Here is a 23464-nt window from a genome sequence, read left to right on the forward strand (position 1 = left end):
TTACATAGTATTAGTTTTAGTTTTAATTTCTTTGCTGCTCTTTCATCATTGTCAGTCAGTTCTCTGTTTTGATTATTCATTTTTATAAAATGTCTTATGGATTTTATCATTGGGGGATCACATAACAACCTACTGTCTGTGTCTGAACTGAATAACAGATGTGCAGTGACCAGTCACTGACCTTGAAGAAGTGATATGGTCACTGATCATCATGCACTTCTGTTATTTACTTAGTGATTTGTGGACTGCAGTTAGTAGTGAAGCTTGCTCTTTATGCAATTACTCATAGTTAATAGGCCATGGTAGATGAAATTTGGACCACGTTGTTGAGGAACTTGCGTTGTTTAAACCATGATAACAAATCTGTGCATACTAGAATTGTGCAAAGTGAGGACTGCCTGTATTGCAGATGTTTCTTTTTTTAGTACAACAGACAAAAACCTTAAGAAAAATAAAGTTCATGTTATTAACTTGGCTTTCGTATCAAACATAGCTTGGCCAATTAATGTGTAAGGTAGAAAACAGGAACTACATCCTTGATTCTAGAAGAACATGTTCAGTTAAGCAAGAAGAATATGTTCTGTTTATAACTTACAGAGTTCTGAGGCAGGTGCATGGTGACCCCTCATTTAATAGATGAGAGGATAATTGTGTGACTGCCTTGAAAAGAGCACAGATTTTGTACTCATACCTTTAAATGTGTTACTTAATCTCTCTGAGTCTTCATTTTCTCACCTGTAAAATGGAAATATTACATCTTAGAATTGTTGGAAAGATTACATGTAAAGTAACTATTATAATGCCTGGCACATATTAGGAGTTCAATAGTTTCTTTTTAGTTTATTTTATTGATTTCAGAGAGGAAGGGAAAGGGAGAGAGATAGAAACATCAATGATGGGAGAGAATCATTGGTTGGCTGCCTCCTGCACACCCCTTCCTGGTTATCGAGCCCGCAACCTGGGTATGTTCCCTGACTGGGAATCAAACTGTGACCTCCTGGTTCATAGGTTGATGCTCAACCACTGAGCCACACTGGCAGGGCATCCAATAGTTTCTTTACTTTCCAAACCTAAATTTATCATTTAGATTTATGTCCCATAATTGTCTGGCATTTATTTTGTATTGTACAATTTGGTGTAAAATGAATGATCTTGGAATTAATACAGATATCATAACAAGATAAAAGCACACAGTACAGATAATTAAAAATGTAAACTGTTAGCTTCAAAATTGGTTAATTTTTAAATGGAAACTCAAGTAATTTTTCCCAGTAATATAAATCATATTTGTCATAGTTATTTTTAAGATAGGATTGTTTTGTTTTTAAAAGGATTAAGGATATTTGTGTTTAGAAGTTTCGACACAATTTTGATGGGTTTCTCTCTACTGTTTATTTTCTGAACTTATCCCAGAAAGCATAACAAATCTTGTTTTATATGCAGCATATTCTCTATAAACTCTTGTACACATCGGCTTGCTTCATTATATTTTTTGATGGATTTCTTACCATTTTACTTCTGTTAACTTTGTTTTTTAAGATAATGAGTTTTTAAATGAAATGTGTTAGTTTAGTAAGTTTAACATGATTTTAGATGTTTGTTTTGAGTAGTATTTTTCCAGTGAGTCAATCTGAGATGATAGACTAAGTCCATTTTGACTCTATTCAGTAAAGTAGAACTACCACCAATTTAAAATAACTCATAAGAGGTTAATGTTAAGCTATCTCTGAAAATGACCCCTCCTGCCCCTTTTACATGTGACCCATTATGCATAACATTTAACTCTTATCTTTGCAGGCTTTGGTGACTCAAATTTGTCACTTCTTTCTTTCCTGTAGCAACAGAGGAGAAAAAATCTCTGAAGCGAACTTTTCAACAGATACAAGAGGAGGAGGATGATGACTACCCTGGAAGCTACTCTCCCCAAGATCCTTCTGCAGGACCCCTCTTGGTATGTCTTCATCCCCAGAGGATAGGGCAGAGTGACTTGGTGAAGTGACCTCTGGTTGGAGATTATGACCACAAGGTGGCGCAGGTGACCAATACTATGGAATCACCAAAGGGTAGTTCTCAGGGCACTGGGTACAAAATCCACCCAGTGAAGCTTGCAAGACAGCCGGCTTGACTTTGTCTTTGCGTGGCAGGACTTTGGCATGGATTTATGTTTTAAAGTGTATTTGGATTTGGCATTTTTTCACTCCTAGAAATTGAGAATATTCTTTAAAAATAGATTTTTGTGAAAGGATATAAAATTATCTAGAATTTTACTCATGTTCTGCCATGGGCAGACATGATCATTTTTAGAATTTGCCTCCACCTCATTTAACTCCAACTAATTATTTTTATACCCCATGTGTTAACGGATAGTGTTGTTTGTGTTTTATTGTATAGACTGAGGAACTAATCAAAGCTTTGCAGGACCTGGAAAATGCTGCATCAGGGGATGCTACTGTCCGACAGAAAATTGCTTCTTTGCCCCAGGAAGTGCAAGATGTTTCTCTGTTGGAAAAAATAACAGGTGAGAAGGAAGAATTTGGTTGAAAGATGAGGGAAGAAGGACATATCTCTAATTCATCAAACTCAATGGCATACTTATGTCTGCAGGTGTAGACTATCCATTTGGTATTAGGTGCTCTGCCATCCTGGGATGTAGAAACATAACTGACATGCCAAACAATGAAGCTGCTGGAATAGTCCAAGCTTGAATAGAGATTCTAGGAATTATTGCAAATATGCTGGCATGCCATACATCTTTGTGGCATTGTAAGTAAGATCTGTTGAAAACATAGTGGAAATTGTGTGGGCTGGGGACTGAGGGGGGAAGGCATTAAATTCATGACTCTCTTATTTAAAAAATATATATATATTTCAGTGCTGTGTGATTTATACATTGCACACTGACACTCCCCATAGATGACAGTGCCTTCAATGCCAAGAACTCTAGATGTGTATTGTTAGTTGTGTCAGTTTGCCCTATTGATGATCACCCCCAATTAAACAGGGAGGGACAGTTGACATTAATCTCCCTTTATGCATGAGAAATTGAAGGGAAGGAATGAAGCATGAACTAATATTTATAGAACATGCTCTGTGCCATATACTTCTACTCTTCGTGTTATTAATCTTTTGAGACAACTGAATATAAATCCTCATATTACATAGGAGGAAATTCAGGCTTTGAGATGTTAGGGGTCTTGCCCAAGATCTTGGGTTTTCAAGATGGGCTGCAAAGCCTATTTTCTTTCCATTAGAAAAGTTCAGACCTTTCATTCCGCTCTCTTCTGAGGGCCACTATTTTTTCCATTCCAGTTCCTTGACTTGGCTGCTTCATTAACTTCCTCCATATCCATTTAAAGGAAATCAAGGTGGCACATGAAACATTTCCTTCATTCAACAAATATTTGAGGCACACTGTGTAGCAGATGCTCTTGGTGTACTACCACATCTCCTCATGGCTTAAGTGCCAAAAAGAAAAATAAAGCAGGGGTGTGATGGTGGACATAATTGAAGGAGGTACTACTATTTTTAAAGTGATCAGGGAAGGCCTTTCTGGTGAGATGATCTTCAATCAGAGGTCCCCCAAGTTAGGAAGCGGGCCATGATGTTATCTGAGGGGAAGACATGCTGCCAGGCAGAGGGAACAGTACATGGAAAGACCTTTAGGAAGGAATGTACTTAGCTGAGAACACAACAAGGAGGCCTTCTAAATCATACAAAAATTATTTCAGCTCACTTCCTGCTAGATTTCACAGTCTATTGATCCTTCCATCTTTTCCCAATCTTAACTCCCCTTATGTCCTCATTTTTTTCTTTACTTAGTTTAGGATCTTTATAATCTTAAGAGTACAGTTCAGAAGTATTAAGTACATTTACATTGTTGTGCAACCAAATATCAGAACTCTTTTTATCTTATAAAACTGGAACTCTATACCCATTAAATAACAGCTTACCATCCCATCCTCTCCTCACTCCTCCCACCCCCACCCCCTGGCATCCACCATTCTTAAATCCAGCTTTTCACCTATTTCTGTCCTGGATCTGCACAGCTGTATGAGTCTGAGGAAAACAAAACACACATTGGCTGACTTTTCTTCCTCTTTCTGTGGATGACATGCTGTTTTCCAAACCAGTCCCTCTACTTGTTTGTTAGAACTGTTCCTTCTCACCTACTCAAGGACATTGCTCCAACAGAACTCTACTTTTCTCTTGGATCTTCCAATTTTTTTCCTCTACTGGATCATTCTTCATAGCATAAAAACATGTTTTTTCCCATGTGGGAAAATTTTTCTTGACCCGTATCTTTTCCTAGCTACCACCTTATTTCTCTGTTCTTTATAGCAAAATAGCTTAAATTGCCTATGCTCACCTGGCTCTGTTTCTCCTTCTCTCGTTCTTTTTTGATTCTACTTTACTGAAACTTATTGCTGATAACCTCTCTGTTGCTAAATTCAGTGGTGAATATTTTGCCCAAATTCAGTGGTGAATATTTTGCCCATTCTTAACTTGAGATCATCATAACCTCAGTAACATTTGGCCCAGTTGATTGTGTCTCTTTCCTGAAAATAATTTCTCACTTGGTGTGGTGTGATCCCCTTAAAATGTCTATGTCCTAAATCCTGGAACCTATGAACATATTATCTTACATGGCAGGAGGGACTTTGAAATGTGATTAAATTAAGGATCTTGAGATGGGAACATTGTCCTGGACTATTCAGGTGGGTCTGATGTAATCATGTGGTCATAAGAAGGAGGTAGGAGGGCAAGAGTCAGAAGGAGATAGGATTGTAACAGCAGAAGTCAGGGTGATACACTTGAAGATGGAAGAAGGGTCCACAATAATAAATACTATGATAATCTGTTTGTGTTGTTTTAAGCCACTAAGTTTGTGGTGATTTGTTACAGCAGCAGTAGCAAACAAGGACCTGTATTTCCCTAGGTTTCCTCTTCTCTCTCTGGCTGTGTCTTTTCTGTTTTCTTTGCTGGTTTCTTCACTTCTCTTTGACCTCATAATATTAAGTACTTAGCCCTCTTCTCTTGGGTTCACTGACAGTTCAGCTCATCCAGTCTGGTTACTTTAATAGGTTTTTCTTTTGTTTTGTTTTGTTTTGTTTTGTTTTGTTTGCTAGTGATCCCTAATTTATCTCTCTAGTGTTAACCTCTTGACCTTGAGACCTAGACATCCAACCTCCTATTCAGTATTACTAGTTGGCTATCTCAATAGATATTTCAAACTTAACCTGCCCCAAACCAAATCTCTGATATTCCCTCCAAACCTTGTTTCTCTCATGGTCTTCCCCATCTTAGTAAACGGCTCCCTCATTATTCTGTTGATTGGGACCACAACCAGTACCTGACACCTTGTCACCACCTCCACTGCCACTACCTGGTGGGAGTCACCACCATCTTCATTTGAATTAGCAATCTCCTATCTGGTCTCTCTGCTTCCTCCTTGTCCCCCATCCGAAACCATCATTCTTTTCTCAACACAGTAATCGGAATGATCTGTTAAAATGGGAGTTAGATCAAGTCTCCCTGTGTTCCCCCAGCCCCCTAGAGGAAACACCAGTCTTTCAGCGGCGTCCACAGTTTGGCCCCTATTACCACATAGACTTTCACTACTTTCTCCTTGCTCGCTGCTCAGTCATATGGACTTCCTGCCAGTCACTCTCCCCTCCTAGGGCCTTTGTTCTTGCTGTTCCCTTTGTTTGGAATGGTCTTCCCCAGATAGTTCTGTAACTTCCTTTAGGCCTTGGTTTACATATCATCTTGGTGAAGTCTACCCAGACCACCTATTTAAAATTACAATTCTCCCTTCCAATGCCTTGTTCTTTCTCTTCTGCCTAATTTTTCTCCAGAGTTCTTATCTTCAATTGATAAATAAGTCAAATATAGTGTATTGTTTCTCTTTCTACCTGAGAATGTGAACTTGGGAGGCACAGAAGTTTTGTCTTTGCCCCCCAAGTTCAGTTTGTCTCAGAGCCTAGAACGGTGCTGGGCACGCAGTAGGAGCCCAAATATTTGTTAAGCTAAGTGGAAGGTTTTGAACAGAGGATTGATAGGTATAAAAGTCTAATTGGAGTGGGTTTATTGACCGTGGGAGAAGAAAAGTTGAGTACCAGGAGTATAGGCAGCTCCCTTGAGGAGTGCTGTAAAGGGTGCAGGGAAACAGACCAGTAATTGGAGTGAAATGCGGGCCAAAGGTCGAGTAGCGTGTTTGTGTGCTGCTGGTGGTGCTTCAGGAGAGGAAGAGAGAAACGGGTGCGGCATGGGGAATGGGACCTATGCAGAAACAGTCTTGGAGGAAGCAAGGGGGAATGTGATGCTCGTGCACAAGTGGAGGCTGGCTGAAAGCCACACAGCCTTTCATCTGTGTCACAGGGAGGCAGAGCACCTGAGGACCACCGCAGGTAAGTACTGTGGAGTGAGCATCTCGCTGCATTGTTTTCTATAGCTTATAAAACTATTACAAGTTATTTTTCCGGGTTGTAATTATTTGTGTGAATGCATTATCTCCCTTGTACCAAGTTCTTGGAGAGTGAGAATTGATATTTTAAAAATCTTAAATAGTTGTGTTTTTTGTGTCATTTTTTTGCTATAGAGTGCTTAAACATCTTAATGAATGTTTTATAAAAACCATATAAAAACCATTTTATAAAAACCATATAGTTAAAGGTAAAAGCAGTCTAACTACTCCAGTAGCTTATTCTCAGACTCAGCCACCAATAGAGAAGAATAAGTTTCACTGTCTTCTTTACCCTCTATGACTGAGATTGTCTCTCCTTTGTGTTCTGTCTGGCTCACTCCTCCTTCACCAAGAACATCTTTTTGTTTTCCTATCCCTGAGGGGATAGAAGTGCCTGATCGTTGGCATCAGAATTAATTCGGAATCCCTCAACTGTTCATCTCCCAATATTCATATTAAGAAGGCACCTATGCCCTGGCTGGTGCTGTTCAGTGGTTAGTGCATTGACCTGCACACCCAAGGATCAAGGTTCGATTTCTGGTCAAGGGCATGTACCTGGGATGCAGATTTGATCCCTGGCCCTGGTTAGGGTGCATGCTGGAGGCAACCAATTGATGTGTGTCTGTCTCTGTCTCTCTCTCTTTCTCCCTCTCCCTTCCCCTCCCTTACCCCCATCCCTCTCTCTTACTCTCCCTTCCTTCCACTCTCTCTCAAAATCAATGGAAAAAATATCCTCAGATGAGGATTAACAAAAAAAAAAAAAAAGGGGGGGGGGGGAAGGCACCTAAAAGCCAAAGAGCAGTTTGCCAGAGAAACTGTTGGGAATTCTTAATTCCCAATTACCTATGAGTATGCTGAGGTCTTTCACCTCTGATAACTTGTAATAAAGTCCAACTCACTTTTAGTCTCATAGAACTAGAGTCCTTAATGCTCTTTGTTTCAAAATACCTATCTACTCTTTTGATCTTCAAAGGCCTTTTAAAAATGAGATATACATATTTGAAGGTCTAATCTCACCACTACCCATGTGTAGTTAATTTTATCTGTTCTTTTAAATATAAATCATCCTTTGTCTCTTCCTCTCATTTCCTAATGTTGAAGCATTTTCATCATTTCTAAGAATAACCTTTCTTATACTTTGATACTTCATCACAGTTTTTTTTCCAAACAATGAGTTGTAACCCATTAATTGGACATGAAATCAGTCTGGTAGGTAATGACTAGCATTTATTTTTTAATAGAATAGAAGATAGAGCACTTTGCACATAGTAAGGATAAGTGTTGTTTTATGAAACTTTTGTTTCTTTTATTTTTATGTGTTTATATAAAGTATATTGCTTACTGTGGGTCATGCTCAAAAGCATTTGAAAGCCTCTGTTTTATCAGACCTGATATTTTGCTGAATGGAGGAAGAAAACTCAGACCCAGTTTCAAGGCTTGTATAGTTTAAGATGTAGAGTCCTGTAGGTCCGTTTTAGAGACCTGGTTTTTTTTTTTTGTTTTTGTTTTTTTTTAATATATTTTATTGATTTTTTACAGAGAGGAAGGGAGAGAGATAGTTAGAAACATCGATGAGAGAGAAACATCGATCAGCTGCCTCCTGCACATCTCCCACTGGAGATATGCCCGCAACCCAGGTACATGCCCTTGACCGGAATCGAACCTGGGACCTTTCAGTCCCCAGGCCGACGCTCTATCCACTGAGCCAAACCGGTTTCGGCTAGAGACCTGGTTTTGAGTCCCAATTCCTTAGCTGACTTGATATCACACCTGTTATGTAGTGTTTTATTTTTTCTTACAATTTCCACACCCAAGTAGTGAGTGCTAGCTTTTGTATTGCATACAGTGCCTTATAGTGCTTGTATTTTGTATTTCAGAGGACTGTTCAAAGCATACTTCACAAAATAATATGAAAGTCATTTTGAATTCTCAGAGACATGGAAAAATTATTTCATGTATGACATTAAATATTTCTTTCTGTTTATTTTATTTGTAGAGCTTTTGCAGGAGTAGACACTTAGAAATGTTTGTTTGCCAGATTCCCCTCCTTGTACAATTGCCTCACTTCAAGTAATTCAGAAGTGTCCTGTCTTGTTGACAGGAGTGAGTACCTTTGGGTTTCTCCATCAGCCATTCCATTTTTTATCCACAGATTCTGGCTTATGCTTGGACTCTGTACTTTTGGAGAGAAACTGTTAACCTCCCCTAGAAATGTTTGCAATGGTGCCTATGTGATTTGTATATTGTCTCTATTTTTTGGTCTTATTTGTACTTAGACAAAGAGGCAGCTGAACGTCTTTCAAAAACAGTAGATGAAGCATGTCTGTTACTAGCAGAATATAACGGGCGCCTGGCGGCGGAACTGGAAGACCGGCGCCAGCTGGCTCGGATGTTGGTGGAGTACACCCAGAACCAGAAAGATGTTTTGTCAGAAAAGGAGAAAAAACTAGAAGTGAGTACATTGCAAGGCAGACCTAGACTTCCCAAGTTTCCTTTCCTGTAGCCCACTTTAGGAGGTTTTCATGATGCCTTCATTAGCACTTTTGTTTTCATTTTGTCGTATAAAAATGCATGAGATGAGAACATCTTTCAGGTATTGCAGTTATTTGAACCTAATTGAAAATTGAAATCACATTTTTATATATCCAAGAAAGAACAAATATGAATGTAGCAAACACACGATGAATTCTTAAATCACAACATTTAGGATCTTAATGTTATTTTAGTTTGAACTCAGATTTTTAAAAAATTGTAGATTGAGGTACAAAAAGGAGTCAGCTACATCAAAGACTTTATTTGGTGGTATTTTGGAAATGCTTAAAGTTTTTCTTTTGGGTTATACTGAGATTTATTTCTGACTTGTATCATGTAAAGCCAGTAAGTAGTCTGCCTCCAAGCTCTGTCTGCAGTCAGTTCTGAAGTTCCAGTCATGTTTATGGAGCCCGGTTCTCAAACTGTTAGAAGGAACTACTTTTTATCCCGAGTTGGCATTAGTTTGAATGCCTTTGGGAAGGGGCTTAAGAACTAGTTCTTCACCATCCATTTGTTTGGCTTCTTAATTACGAATGTGGTGCTTAGTCCCTTGGGATAACACAGCCACCACTGTGGACATTTGGGAATGTTTGCTTGCCCCAGGCTTCCTTTTCAGTAGTGTCTGTTTCTCTTTTTTTGAAGAGACATGGAGACATTGCAGCCAGTGGCTTGGGACAGGAGGACAGTTTTGAGCTGGAGCAGCACTTCTCAACCTGTGGGTCACGACCCCTTTGGCGGTCGAACGACCCTTTCACAGAGGTCGCCTAAGACCATCCTGCATATCAGATACTTACATTACGATTCATAACAGTAGCAACATTACAGTTAGGAAGTAGCAATGAAAATAATTTTATGGTTGGGTCACAATATGAGGAACTGTATTAAAGGGCCAGAAGGTTGAGAACCACTGAGTTGGAGAATCAATCCCATATTATAAGAAATGTGAGAGTAGATAAGGGAGGGGATAGTCCCCATGTCCCACCCTGCACTCAGGAAACACTATTCTCTGGTACCAAGGGAGGGAAAATTGAGCTAGTCCAGTGGCTGAGATTGTGTTTGCCTTTGAACACAGTCACCTGACTTGAGGGGGGAAATGAATGATGGGCACTTTTAATCAGATGCTTACCTGCAGTGATTATGGAGTGATGATGAGAGGTGGTACTGGGAACTTCATATTCCTAGCCAGCCTGAAAGTGGAAGATAGGAAACGGCTGTAAAAATAGTATGGCTTAGATTTAAAAATCAACACTGACCAAAAGTCCTAAAGGGAGCTTCGCAGGCAGTACCAGACGGTCATTTATCTGAAATGCTCGTCTTTCACTGAAAAAGCATTTTCAGCGCTGTGCCCCCGGGACTAATAAGAGTGTGTAATTAATGATTCTGGTTGTAAGTCACCATGCCATCTGTTGAACTGCCCCTTGGCGACACATTAAGGGCTTTCTCTGATCTGTCAGACATTGATTATCATGAGCAGCTGTTGTTGGGTGGCAAGCAACCATAGAGGACAGTCTTTGAGAAAGAGATTGGGTTGGTAGAGTAGATTAACTCTGTTCATTTCCCTTCCTCACAATTGTACTTTTCTCCATATATGGGGCGGTGTTGGGTGGGGGGAGGGGGATCATTCCAGTGATTCCAGTGTCTATACAACCAGTGGTTTGCTAGATGCCGTGAGGGGTCATTAGGGCAGAGAGAGGATCAAAGATTTGGGTCTGTTCTGTAACTTTCCAGCCCAAATTTCTCTACTTATCTGGGCATTGGAATTCTTTCTTAAGAATCAGAGCAAGAAAGACCCACCACTGGAAAGTACAGATTCTGTACTATCCCAAACCGCCTTTCAGCCATTTGAGCAAAATCATTTTTTGTAAAAATGGAGCTACATTTGCTGCATTTGAAGAAGCAGACAACTAGATACAATGTAAGATGATGGGAAAGGTTTCAGTTCTTTCTTTATTCTTGCTAAAAATATGAATAGTCTGCTCTCTAGAATCTCAGAGTTTTCTCTCATATTCCATAATAGACTGGTCCTATTTCGTTATCCTCATGGTGGTAGTAAAACTTGCTAATATATGCCACTGGAAAGATGCAGTATTACTATGCATTCTTCCAAAAGTCTCTTACTGATGAGGATAGTACATAAAGCACATCTATCTTTTTTAACATTCACTTTTTAACACTGCCCATCCTTGTTTTAAAACTACCATATCAGAGTGCTAATGAAAGCTTTTATTTTTTAATTTTTTCATTGCCTTCAGTGTATAAATACATGGAATTCTTAGAACTTTGAGAATGTAATTATTTGTTTGAGAGTCTGTTTTCTTCCCAAAGTTCTAATTTCTTAACCAATATTTTCTTTTAAGTTTATAAATATTTGTTCTGTGAGTGGAATTCAGCACTTGATATAATATTTTTCTGTGTAGAAGAGATTTTCTTTAAAGTTGCTTGAAAAGTGGTTTATCTGCAGATATTTTTTCATTGATAAACTTACAGAACATTAAAAGAACCATTTTATAGTCCATAACATTGCACATTTCATTACATCAAAAGAGAACCTCATACCTATTAACCAGTCATACCCTATACCCTCTCCTTCAAGCCCCTGGCAACCCCACCAACCTGCTTTCTGTCTGTATGGATTTGCCTATACTGGATACCTCATACAGTTGTGTTTGGTTTTTTCACTTACCATAATGATTTTGAGATTCATCCACATTTTAGCATGTATCAATACTTCATTCTTTTTTATGGCTAAATTGTTCATTGTGTGGATATGCAACAGTTTGTCCATTCATCTGTTGTACATTTGGGTTGTTTCTTTCTTTTGGCCAATTCTATCTTTATGGCTATAAACACTATTGTACAAGTTTTTATTTCTCTTGGGTATATGTATGCGTAGGAATAGAATTGGAGTCATTCGGTCTTCAACTTTTTGAGGAACCACAAAACTTTCCCACAGCAGGTGCACTATTTACATTCCCACTAGCAATGCATGGGAGTTCCAGTTTCTCCATATCCTTGTTACTGTCCTTTTTTTTTTTTTTTTTTTTTAATCCTAGCCTATATGAAGTGGTAACTCATTGTGATTTTTATTTGCATTTTCCTAGTGACTAATGATTGAGCATCTTTGCCTGTGCTTGTTGGCAATTTGTATGTCTTTCCCCCTCCACCCCCAGATGTCTATTCAAGTTCTTTGCCCATTTTTGAATTGGGTTTTTATTTTATTGTTGATGTATTGGAAGAGTTCTTTATACATTTTAGGTAATAGACTCATCAGCTATATGATTTGCAAATATTTTCTCCCATTCTGTGTCTTAATCACTTTCTTGATAATGCCCTTTGAAACACGTAAGTTTTTAATTTTGATGAGTTCCAATATCTGTTGTTGTTGTTGTTGCTCGTGTTTTGGTGTCATGTTTAAGAATCTGCCCTAGCTGTTTTGGCTCAGTGGATAGAGCGCCGGCCTGTGGACTGAAGGGTCCTGGGTTCAGTTCCAGTCAAGGGCACGTACCTTGGTTGCAGGCTCCTCCCTGGCCCAGGCCCTCATCAGGGTGAGTGCAGGAGGCAACCAATCGATGTTTCTCTCTGTCTTTCCCTCTCTTCCACTCTCTCTAAAATTAATGGAGTAATATCCTTAGGTGAGAATTAAAAAAAAAAAAAATTAAAAAGAATCCATTGCCAAATCCTAGGACATGAAAATTTACTCATAGATTTTCTTCTATGAGTTTTATAGTTTTAACTTTTACATTTAGGTCACTGGTACATTTTGAGTTAATTTTTTTATATATGGCATGATGTGTAGGGACCAACTTCATTCTTTGCATGTAGACATCTAATTGTCCCAGCATCATTTGTTGAAGAGACAATTCTTTCCCTTTATGAATGAATGCTTGGCACTTTTGTCAAAACTCAATTGGCCAGAGATAATATGGGTTTATTTCGGACTCTCTATCTTATTCCACTGATCTACATATGTATCCTATGCTAGTGTCACACTGTTTCGATCACTATAGTTTCATAGTAGGATCCAAAAATGTGAGTCCTCAAACTTTGTTCTTCTCTCTGAATATTATTTTGGCTATCAGGGGCCTCTTGCAATTCCATATGAATTTGAGGACAAGTTTTTCCATTTTTCCGTTTCTGCAACAAAGTGTATTGGCATTTTAATAGGGATTGCATTGAATCTGTAGATGGTTTTGGGGACTCTCACCATCTTTATAATCTTAAGTCTTTTAATCCACGAGCATGAGATTTCTTTCCAATTTTTTAGATCATCTTTAATTTCTGCTGCAGAATTTTTAAAAACATGGTAGGGTACCAGTTGCTGATGCATTTGATATTACAAAAGCCCTCTTTAGGTGCCATAGGTATTGGGGACCACCGTAGAAGTCAATAGTGCGTGTTGCCTTCCAGTAGGCTATGTTTACCCCCACCTTTAGAAGGTAATGAGTAGACATGCATGTGTGCTCAACAAAGTTACTAGGGCAAGTCATGACAGCCAACTTTACTCTGCAAAGTAAAGTGGCGCATGGAGGCCTGAATGTCTGTGTGAAGTCTAACAAGATTTTTGAGCTGGATGGGACTAAAGATCATATACCAGGTGTACCAGTTAATAATGCGGATTTTGTAATAATAAAAAAACACACGGTAATTTCAAGAGAAACATCAAAAGTGCTTTATTCAAAGTAATGTCAATCGCTAGCTACACATTTCCCCCATCTTTCAGGTAATTTGTGGATACCGTCCCAATAGAACTTTCTTGTTTTGAGGCAAACCATTCAGAGACCCAATTTTCCACTTCTTCGTACCTTTTGAAGTGCTGCTCAGAAAGTTCGTGTGCCATCTATCGGAACAAGTGGTAATCTGAAGGAGCAAGGTCTGGTAAATACGGCGGGTGTGTTAATACTTCCCAGGCAAGAGCTTTTAACATGTCTTTAACTGGTTTTGAAGTGTGTAATGGTGCGTCATCATGAAGCAAAATTACTTTGTCTTGTCTTCTGGCATAGTCTGGTTGGTTTATGATCAAAGCGTGGTTCAAATTGATTATTTGTTGTTGGTAGCGATCAGTATTAACCGTTTCACCTGGTTTTAGAAGCTCATAATAAAACACCATACCTTCCTGATCCCACCACATGCAAAGCATTGTCTTCTTTCTGAAGCAATTTGGCCTTGCAGTCGATGTTGATGGTTGACCTGGATCAACCCATGATTTTGTGCATTTGGGATTCTCAAAATAAATCCACTTTTCATCACCAGTCATAATTCGATGCAAAAAAGACTTTCTTTTGTGCCGTTGAAGCAGCATTTTACTGATGACTTGTCGGTCTTCCATTTGTCTTTCGTTCAGTTGATGTGGCATCCATTTTCCTTCCTTTAAAATCTTTCCCATTGCTTGTAAACGATCGGAAATTGTTTGCTGAGCAACGTTTAATCTTTCTGCAAGTTGTTTCTGAGTTTGACACGCATCTTCATCCAGTAATGCTTGTCATTGTTGGTCTTCAAACTTTTCCAGTTGACCTGGGCGTTCTTTGTCTTTCACATCGAAATCCTCACTTTTAAAGCATTTAAACCAGCGCTCACAAGTATTTTGAGATGGAGCATGTTCACCATAAGCTTCCTGAAGTATATGATAACTTTTTCTTCAAAATAAAGTAATGAATTAAAACTTCCGGCAAATGCTCTTTTTGGGCACAAAATTGGACATTTTTAAGTGTAAAAGTATCTATGATGTTAACACCTTCAGCAAATTTGACATGAAGTTTTGAAGCTTGCTGTCAATACAACAAAATAGCATACATATCAAATCGCATATATATCAACATATATATAAGTCCATCTATTAAAAAAAGTTTCCACATTATTAACCAGTACACCTGGTAGTCTGACTTCCGAATTGGTGAAGAAATTCAGGGCCCAGAGAAGGGAATTAGCCACAGACCAGGAATAGAATCCAAGGCAAACATCTTGGTAACATTCTATCAGGTTTGTGCTATTTGGGTTTTTTTGTTTGTTTCTTCTGAATTTGATTCCATAAGGTCAACAGCTGGAAGATATCCTACACCAGTGATTCTCAACCTTCCTAATGCCACGACCCTTTAATGCAGTTCCTCATGTTGTGGTGACCCCCAATTTCATTGTTACAAATTGAACATAATTAAAGCATAGTGATTAATCACAAAAACAATATGTAATTACATATGTGTTTTCTGATGGTCTTAGGCGACCCCTGTGAGAGGGTCGTTCAACCCCCAAAGGGGCCACGACCCCAAGGGTTAAGAACTGCTGTGACCTACACAGAAGAGTAGCTAATGTTGAATCATTTCAACAATTCCCAAGAACCTTGTTTTAGAGAAATGTCATCTTATGTAGAGGGATTAAAATGGTTGTATCATGCATTCCAAAGTAGCCTCCAATATATACCTTTTTAAAGCTTGAGGGTACCCACTCTGCTACCAGGGTTCTAAATACCCAGTCCTCCCTTTGCATGTTCTTGCTCTGAGGGAGGTGGGAGGAAGGATTGGCTCATTGAACTTGAAACCACTGCTGTTTTCCCTAGCTTGGTGCCTCCCCCTTGGCTGTAATGAATACTCAGGAGTAGAGCCTTCTACTCCAGACAACACTGTTGGGAAAGGGGAAATGGCCCAAATGCCTTGTGATTCTTCATATTTCTGTTTGTAATTTGCTTATAACAACTTGAGAAATTCTTTGGCTATAGCTGCGGGAGTACTAAACCAAACTGATGGCCATCTGTTGTTTTTGGCAGCATCCCTCACCTTCCTTCAGGGTACAGATGGTTAGAAGTATTCATTGCAATAATGGGTTAGGCAATAGGTGGAGACAGAGAGTCAACTTTGGAGTAAATTCTCCCCATTTCCCATGATGATCAAAGCCACTATCTCATTGTCCATTAAAAAGAGATGGGACCTGGTGATCTAATCCTCATTTTAAATGAAGAAACAATGCTCAGGGCTTCTATGAGCAGTTTAAGGTCACAGAAAATCACAAGGACCAGAACCCCGATCTCCTGACTCCTGACTCTAGGAAGGAACTGAGAGGCTTTGCCTACAGCTGCCTCTCACAGCTCTGTGTAGCCTAGCCCCACCTGTCCACCAGTCCTTTGCACTCACTGCCCTCCTTCGCATATAATTCTTTCCTCCCAACACTAGCAGTGCTATCAGCGCCATGTGCTGTTGGAACAGTTGTTGAAAAGGTCAGTCTGCTTATACTGGTCAAGTGGTCATGGGGTCTTATAGTCATTCTTCCCTACATAGCAGGCCATGATTTGCTCACTGCTTTTTCATCCCTGCTTTGATATGGGAACCCCCCCCCCCCCCTCCAGATTTTCCTCCAGTAGGTGGAAACTTTTCTTGAGTTGTGTGTTTCTGTGAGTAATATGGAGTTCAGAGGCTGTACTAGTATGCTGGGTCCTTGGATTCCTTTCATTTATGTCGGTCATCACTGACCCTATAGCTCAGGCCAGACTTGCAGCTAGAACATCAAGGTGCATGTGCGTGTGCATTCTTTCTATATCACAATGTTTAGTTATCTCTTTTCACTCCAGGGGAAAAAACACCTCATTATAATAATTAGAATGTACTTTGCCTATTGGGCAACCTAAGGGAATGAGACTTCCCATAGAAAAAGTGACATGATTGCAAAGCTCTCACCTAGCATTCCGTACTTTTAGCTGTAACATTGTTTTCATACGTATAGTCCAACTTTTGGTGATTTCTCCTACTTTCTGGAACAGCTCCACTGAGTTTTACCTGGTGTATGTAGTACTAGTTTTTTGTATTTATAAAGTACATATATACACGTTCAGTCAAAGCATCATCTTGGTCTCTTGTCACCGGGCTCATCTGCCAGAACAGTAATTCCTAATCAGCTAATTCTGTCGGTTCTTTCTTTATTTCTTTTCTGATGATCTTAAAAGAAACTCATCATAGGAAACTTGAGGTGAAAATCATACCTCACTATCCAGAGATAACTACTTTTAATTTTGCGATAGTTCCTTTATTATTATTTTTTTTAGTTTTAAAATTTAAATGATCATAATGTGTGGGCAGTTTTCTGTCATGCCTCGTTTTCCCACTTGATCATTTTCCCTTATGAATAAAAACTTTAAAAGCATTTTAAGTGACTGCTTGAATACCTATGGTTGGGTATTCAGTAATTGTTTTTATTGAGCATTTATGTTTCTTTTTAAAATTAACTTTGGGCTACCTTTCATTATTTGTATTTTTTTCCCTGTAAATTTTTAAATATGAATTCTAGATGTATTGCAACTATCTGCCTGTCTTATAGTATGCTGAAAGTAACATACATTTCATGGTCTTTGCCACCAGTATGCATTCCTGCCTTAGTTGTTCTTGGTTGTTTTTTTTTCAAAGCATCTTAAGCACTCTAGAATTTCATTGAGTCTTATAAACAGACAAGATGTGTGTATGTACATACATATGTATGTATATATCCATAAGTTAAAGACTAATCTTTGTTTTATGAAGGAAAGAACATTGAGTAGTTTAATTAGACAAATGGGCCTCTCTTCTGAGTTTTAAATTATCTGGTTACATTTGAACAGCTGTGGGGAAATAGCAGATACTTATTATAACATTGACTTCAGTTAGCATGACTTTGAGAACAGAGTTCAAAATACAGAAATTTGAGCTTGTGTCTTAGTGTCATTTTACCTAATGAGTACGTGTTATTTTGAGCAAATCTAATTTTAGTCTTTATGAGTATCCCTACTACAGGCATACCTTGTTTTATTGTGCTTCACTTTATTACACTTTACAGATGTGATTTTTACAAACTGAAAGCAAGACCTTCCACCAGCAAAAAGATTACAACTCACTTTATTGTGATCTGCAACTGAACTCACAATATCTACAAGGTATGCCTGTGCTGTTAAGGTGGTCCTTCTATTCCCACTTGAAGTTGTGATCTTTGAAGAAAGTCAATTTGGATTGTAGTGTACTTTGCAAACTTGAAAATTATATCTCTGACTTCATTTTTCTTTCTATGACACGTGGGACTTGAAATAAGTCAGAAAGTGTCTTTCTCCGTGATTAGGGCAAAAATATTCATTATTATAACCAGGAGTCAACACAAAACCTTTGCAAATGAAGTCCATGCGCTCCTAAGGTGTGGCACGCTTCCTGTGAAGAAGTAATGGTACCAGTTGGCTGTCATTAGGACTTTACAGATCTCCTTATTTGTTTTCCATATTCAGATCCTGTAAGCATCTTTAGGAAAAAGTATGGACAGTTCTCTTGCCATTAGATACTTTGAGAATTTTAAGCAGAATAACTTTGCAAATTTAAACTCAACAAAAATTTACCAGCAGCTTTCTAAGCATTCTTAGAATTTGGATAGTGATTTTGAATGGACATATCCCACTTTTTCTTCATGATGTCCGGTATGATGTATTTGGTGCTTTTTCAAGTTCTGTTTTGTCTACAGTGTTTTTATTCTGGGGCATAGATTTACTAGGAGTTATTTCCATAAAGCTACTGTTTATCCCAGTTATGATTCAGTGATAAGGATCTACAATTCCCATTCCAGGCTCTTTTTGCTTTCTCTGTGAGGCCAGTGATCCTCGTAGCCTTTATCTTTGGTGTGTTTTTTTATTTATAAAGTAACAATTTTACCCTCACTTGAGACAAACAGGTTCCAACACTTGTTTGACTTGAAGTTGTTAGTATCTGCTGTTCCTTATCATGCAGAGTCTTTAAGGCTCGTTTATTTTCCTTTCTGCAGAAGTCTCCAGTAGATTGGCTGAAGGTGTCCTTCTCAGCAGGCAGCATGCTTTGCCTCACTAATGTATACATATATTTTAAAATCTCATTCACATAAGCACACCCCGCACATTACCACTATCCCTTTTTTTAACTATGACAGTATCTTGTTTTCCCTTGCTAACTCTACTTTTGAACCCATTGCGTCTTGGCATGCATATCTACATTCCTCTGAAGGGGCTGTCTTCAAAATCCCCTCACCTGTGGTAATCTCAGAAACCAAAAGATAATTTTCAGTCTGTCTCTGCTCGCTTTCTCCTCTTGGCCCATTCTATAGCATTTAATTCTATTACCATTGATTGTTTTTCCTTCTCCAGTTTCTTATACCCACTCTCTGCTGGTTCTAATTTTGTTTTTCCTTTAATAAGCTTTTCTTCATCCTTGGTCTGTAAATTCCTTTAGGCTTTTTCTCATTCTGGAGCTTTTTCTTGAGTAGCATGCTTAAAGTATGCTGGTGGCTTAGATACAGATCTCTAATAGAGACGCTTCCTTGTAGTTTAGACCAATATATCTTCCCCAGACAACTCAAACTTGATATGGCCAAAACAGACCATCTCCTTCCTTGTGAACTTTCTTTTTCTTCTCTTTCCCTACCTTAGAGGATGGTATCGCTGTTCATCAAAATCAGACACTAGGCCTCATCCGGTATTTCTCCCCCTGTCTCACCTCCCAAATTGGTCAGTTCAGCCTTCTCTTGTCCCAGCTTCTCTCTCAGTTCCTCTGCCATATGACCTCTTGGTGTGGGTTTTCCATATTGGAGTAATCGCCAAGCCATTGTGATTTTTATCTCCTCAGTTTTTCTTGAATCTGTCCCCCTCGCCTTCCTCTCTGTCTCTACTTCTATACCACCTTGGTCCAAACTGTCATTGTCTCATCTGGTCCCCTGCAGTAGCCTCTTTACTGCTCTGCATTTGTGCTTATGTCCTACAATCCATTCTTCATATGGCAACGTTGTGATGTTTTCAAAATGCAGCTCTGGCCTTTTTTGTCTCTGGCTTTACATGTGCTAATCCCTCTTTCTAGAACACTCTGTCCCTTTACTTCCCACCAGTTACCCTTATCTAGTTGATTCCCATTAATCTTTTATATCCCAAGTCCAACAGTATTTCCCTGACAGCCCTCTCCCATCTCTACCTCATAAAGCCATGTCTTCCCTGCCCCCTCCCTTTCCCCATATATACTGTCATAGCTCTCTATCTTTTTCCTTCAGAGCATCATGTAGTTTGTCATTCTTTTTATGGGTTATTTGGTTATTTTCTGACTAGATCATAAAATCCTCTCTGTATTGTCAATCTTTCATCACCAATCCTACCCCAGTAGCGGTGTCATGATCTCAGGTGGCAGCTCAGTTCATCTCTAGGCTAGGTCAGAGTACAGTTGACCCACGAACAACATAGAGTTGGACTGTGCAGGTCCATTTCAATAAGTATGCAGTTGACCCTTCATATGCTAGGATTTTGCATTCACAAATTCAGCCAAATGTAGGATCAGCTAACAATATTGTTGATCCATAGTTGGGAATCCATGGATGTGGGGGACTCACTTTATGCATTGTTCTATGCCGTGTATAACAGGGGTCCTCAAACTACGGCCCGCGGGCCACATGCAAATACAAATATTGTATTTGTTCCCGTTTTATTTTTTTACTTCAAAATAAGATATGTGCAGTGTGCATAGGAATTTGTTCATAGTTTTTTTTTTAAACTATAGTCCAGCCCTCCAACGGTCTGAGGGACAGTGAGCTGGCCCCCTGTTTAAAAAGTTTGAGGACCCCTGATCTATAATAATAAAAGCGTAATATGCTAATTAGACCAGACGTCCTTTTGGACGACCTTCCAGACGAAGCTACAGCTGTGGAGGCAGAGGCAGCCGCTGCTGCGGTGGGGGCCGAGCCCCTTGCACGAATTTCGTGCATCGGGCCTCTAGTTTTATAAAGGGACTTGAACAATTTGGGGGGAATAAAAAGCTATATGCAGGTTTTAGCTGTTCAGGGAGTTGGCACTCCTAACCCCAAGTTGTTCAATAGTCACCTGTATACCTTTAAAAAAAAATCTTTATTGTTAAGAATATTATAGATGTCACACTCTTCTTCCACCATTGCTCCCCTCCACCCAGGTCCCACCCCACCTCAGGCCTTCACCACTCTATTGTCTGTGTCCATGGGTTATGCATATATGCATATTAAATTCTTTGGTTAATCTTTTCCCTTCCCTTCTTCCCCCTTCCTTCTAAGATTCTTTAGTCTGTTCCATGTTTCCATGTCTCTGGTTCTATTTTATTCATCAGTTTATTTTGTTCATTAGATTCCTTGTTCATTTATTTTGATTTTTAGATTCAATTGTTGATAGATGGGTATTTATTACCATTTTATTGTTCATATTTTTATCTTCCCTCTCCTCTACTTCTTCTTTTCCTCCTCCTCCTCCTTATTCTCCTTCCTCCTCCTCTTCCTCTTCTTCTTCTTCCTAAAGAATACCCTTCAACATTTCATGTAATACTGGTTTGGTGATCAGGAACTCCTTTAGCTTTTTCTTGTCTGTGAAGCTCTTTATCTGACCTTCAATTCTAAATGATAGATTTGTTGGGTAGAGTAATCTTGGTTGTAGGTCCTTTTTATCACTTTGACTATTTCTTGCTTCTCCCTTCTGGCCTGTAAAGTTTCTGTTGAGAAATCAGTTTGTAGTCACATGAGTGCTAGGTAGCTAACTGCTTTTCTCTTGCTGCTTTTAAGATTTCTTTTTATCTTTAATCTTTGGCATTTTAATTATGATGTGTCTTGGTGTGGGCCTCTTTGGGTTCCTCTTGTTTGCGGATTGTCTGTACTTCTGGACTTGTATGTCTATTTCTTTCACCAGGTAGGGGAAGTTTTCTGTCATTATTTTTTCAAATAGGTTTTCAATTTCTTGCTCCCTCTCTTCTCCTTCCAGCAGCCCTGTGATGCGAATGGTGGTACGCTTGAAGTTGTCCCAGAGGCTCCTTACACTATCTTCATATTTTTTGATTCGTTTTTCTTTTTGTTGTTCTGATTGGTTGTTTTGCTTCCTTATATTCCAAATCACTGATTTGATTCTCAGTGTCCTCTACTCTACTGTTGATTCTCTGTAAATTATTCTTTATTTCAGTTAGTGTATGTGTCATTTCTGATTGGTCCTTTTTTATGTCATTGATGTTCTCTCTAAGTTCCTTGCTGTTGTCAAAAGGTCCTTGAAGTTATCACTAAGTTCCTTGGGCATCCTTATAACCATTATTTTGAACTGTGCATCTGTTAGTTTGCCTGCTTCCATTTCATTTAGTTCTTTTTTTTTGCAATTTCTTCTTTTCATTTGTGACATGTTTCTTTGTCTCCACATTTTGGCTTTTTCCCTGTGTTTGTTTCTATGTATTAGGAAGAGCTGCTATGTCTCCTGGAATTAGTAGAGTGGCCTTGTGTATTAGGTGTCCATAGGGCCCAGTGGCTCAGCCTTCCTAGTCGCCTGAGCTGAACATTCTAGATGTGCCCCTGTGTGGGCTGTGTGCACTGTCTTCTTGTAGTTGAGCCTGGATTGCTTTTGGCGTCACTGGGAGGGATTGACGTGCCCCCCCCCCCCCCCCCAGCCAATTGGCTGTTCGGACCAGCTGTGTCTACAGCATAAAAACTGCTGTGCAGGAGATGCCCCTATGGAGCAGGACTTGCTTCAGTGGGATTATGGTACTCTCTGAGTCTGCCCCTTGAATGTGTCACTCATGGATGTGCTAGGGTTGTAATCTGGCGTGATCTGAAGCTGACCACTGGATGTGTGGAGGCTCCCAGGAGGTGCAAAGTCAGCTGCTGTCTATGCCCTCCTGGGGCCATCAGGCACAAGCTACAGAGCAATCTGTAGGTGGCTGCTACTTGAATTGGGGTTAGAGCTGCCCAGGAGAGGCCAAGCTGTGAACCAAGGCTGGCTGCTGCTAGTGCCAGGCCTGGGGCCTCTTATTGAGAGGTATGGGGCATACTGAGGCCAACTGCTGCTTGTTTGAGAAATTTTAGAAAAGTTGAAGCCTGAGCCAGGACAGGCTATTTGTATGGAAAAGCCACTGCAAACAGTTTGCATGGGGCTGCAAATTGGGTGGGGCAGGGTTTCAGGGAGTCCCCAGGGTCATATCAACAGTGCGACCCAGGTTGATAGAAACTCAGATATGGCTCCTGCCAGTCCTCATTGTGGCGGGGGTGGTCTCAGCATAGGAACAATGACCTCTATCAACAATTTTGTCTGGGAGACAGCTGCCCCCCCAGTTCTTATCCTGATGTCAGACAATTTAGTTCCTCCCCGTATGTCCATGGATCCTTTCAAGCTGCTGCCCCAGCACTAGAGCTCAGAGGGAGTGAGTCCAAGTAAGTATATGCGCCAGCCCTTTTAGAGGAACGCCTGGGATGTGTCACTCAGCCACAATTCCTGCTATCTTTACAGCCTGAAGTTACAGAGACTTCTCTTCCCAGCACGGGGACTCCTTGCTTCTCACAGAAGGCCTCTGCAGCCAAGATATCCCTCCCAATTAAAAAAAACAAGGCACACGTGGGTATCAGATCATCCCGTTCCATGCCTCCACCCCTCCTACCAGTCTCAATGTGGTTTCTTTCTCTAGTTGTAGGACTTCCATTCAGCCAGGCTTCAGGCAGTTCTGAATGATGGTTCTGTGGTTTGGTTGTAATTTTGAC

The 23464-nt window shown here is 39.6% G+C and overlaps 1 protein-coding gene across 2 annotated transcripts in view; it reads left to right on the forward strand.

Moving 5' to 3' along the window:
• Positions 1 to 23464, forward strand: part of RPRD1B (regulation of nuclear pre-mRNA domain containing 1B) — a 59734-nt gene that overhangs the window by 24101 nt on the left and 12169 nt on the right. For both annotated transcript variants that reach the window (XM_081096581.1, XM_081096582.1), the window contains exons 4-6: positions 1839 to 1951; positions 2392 to 2518; positions 8740 to 8915. In XM_081096581.1, coding sequence (XP_080952707.1) covers positions 1839 to 1951; positions 2392 to 2518; positions 8740 to 8915 — 416 coding nt within the window. The remainder of the gene's footprint in view (positions 1 to 1838; positions 1952 to 2391; positions 2519 to 8739; positions 8916 to 23464) is intronic.

The sequence above is a fragment of the Myotis nattereri genome, assembly GCF_964212035.1.
Source record: "Myotis nattereri genome assembly, chromosome: 8".
Lineage (NCBI taxonomy): Eukaryota > Metazoa > Chordata > Mammalia > Chiroptera > Vespertilionidae > Myotis > Myotis nattereri.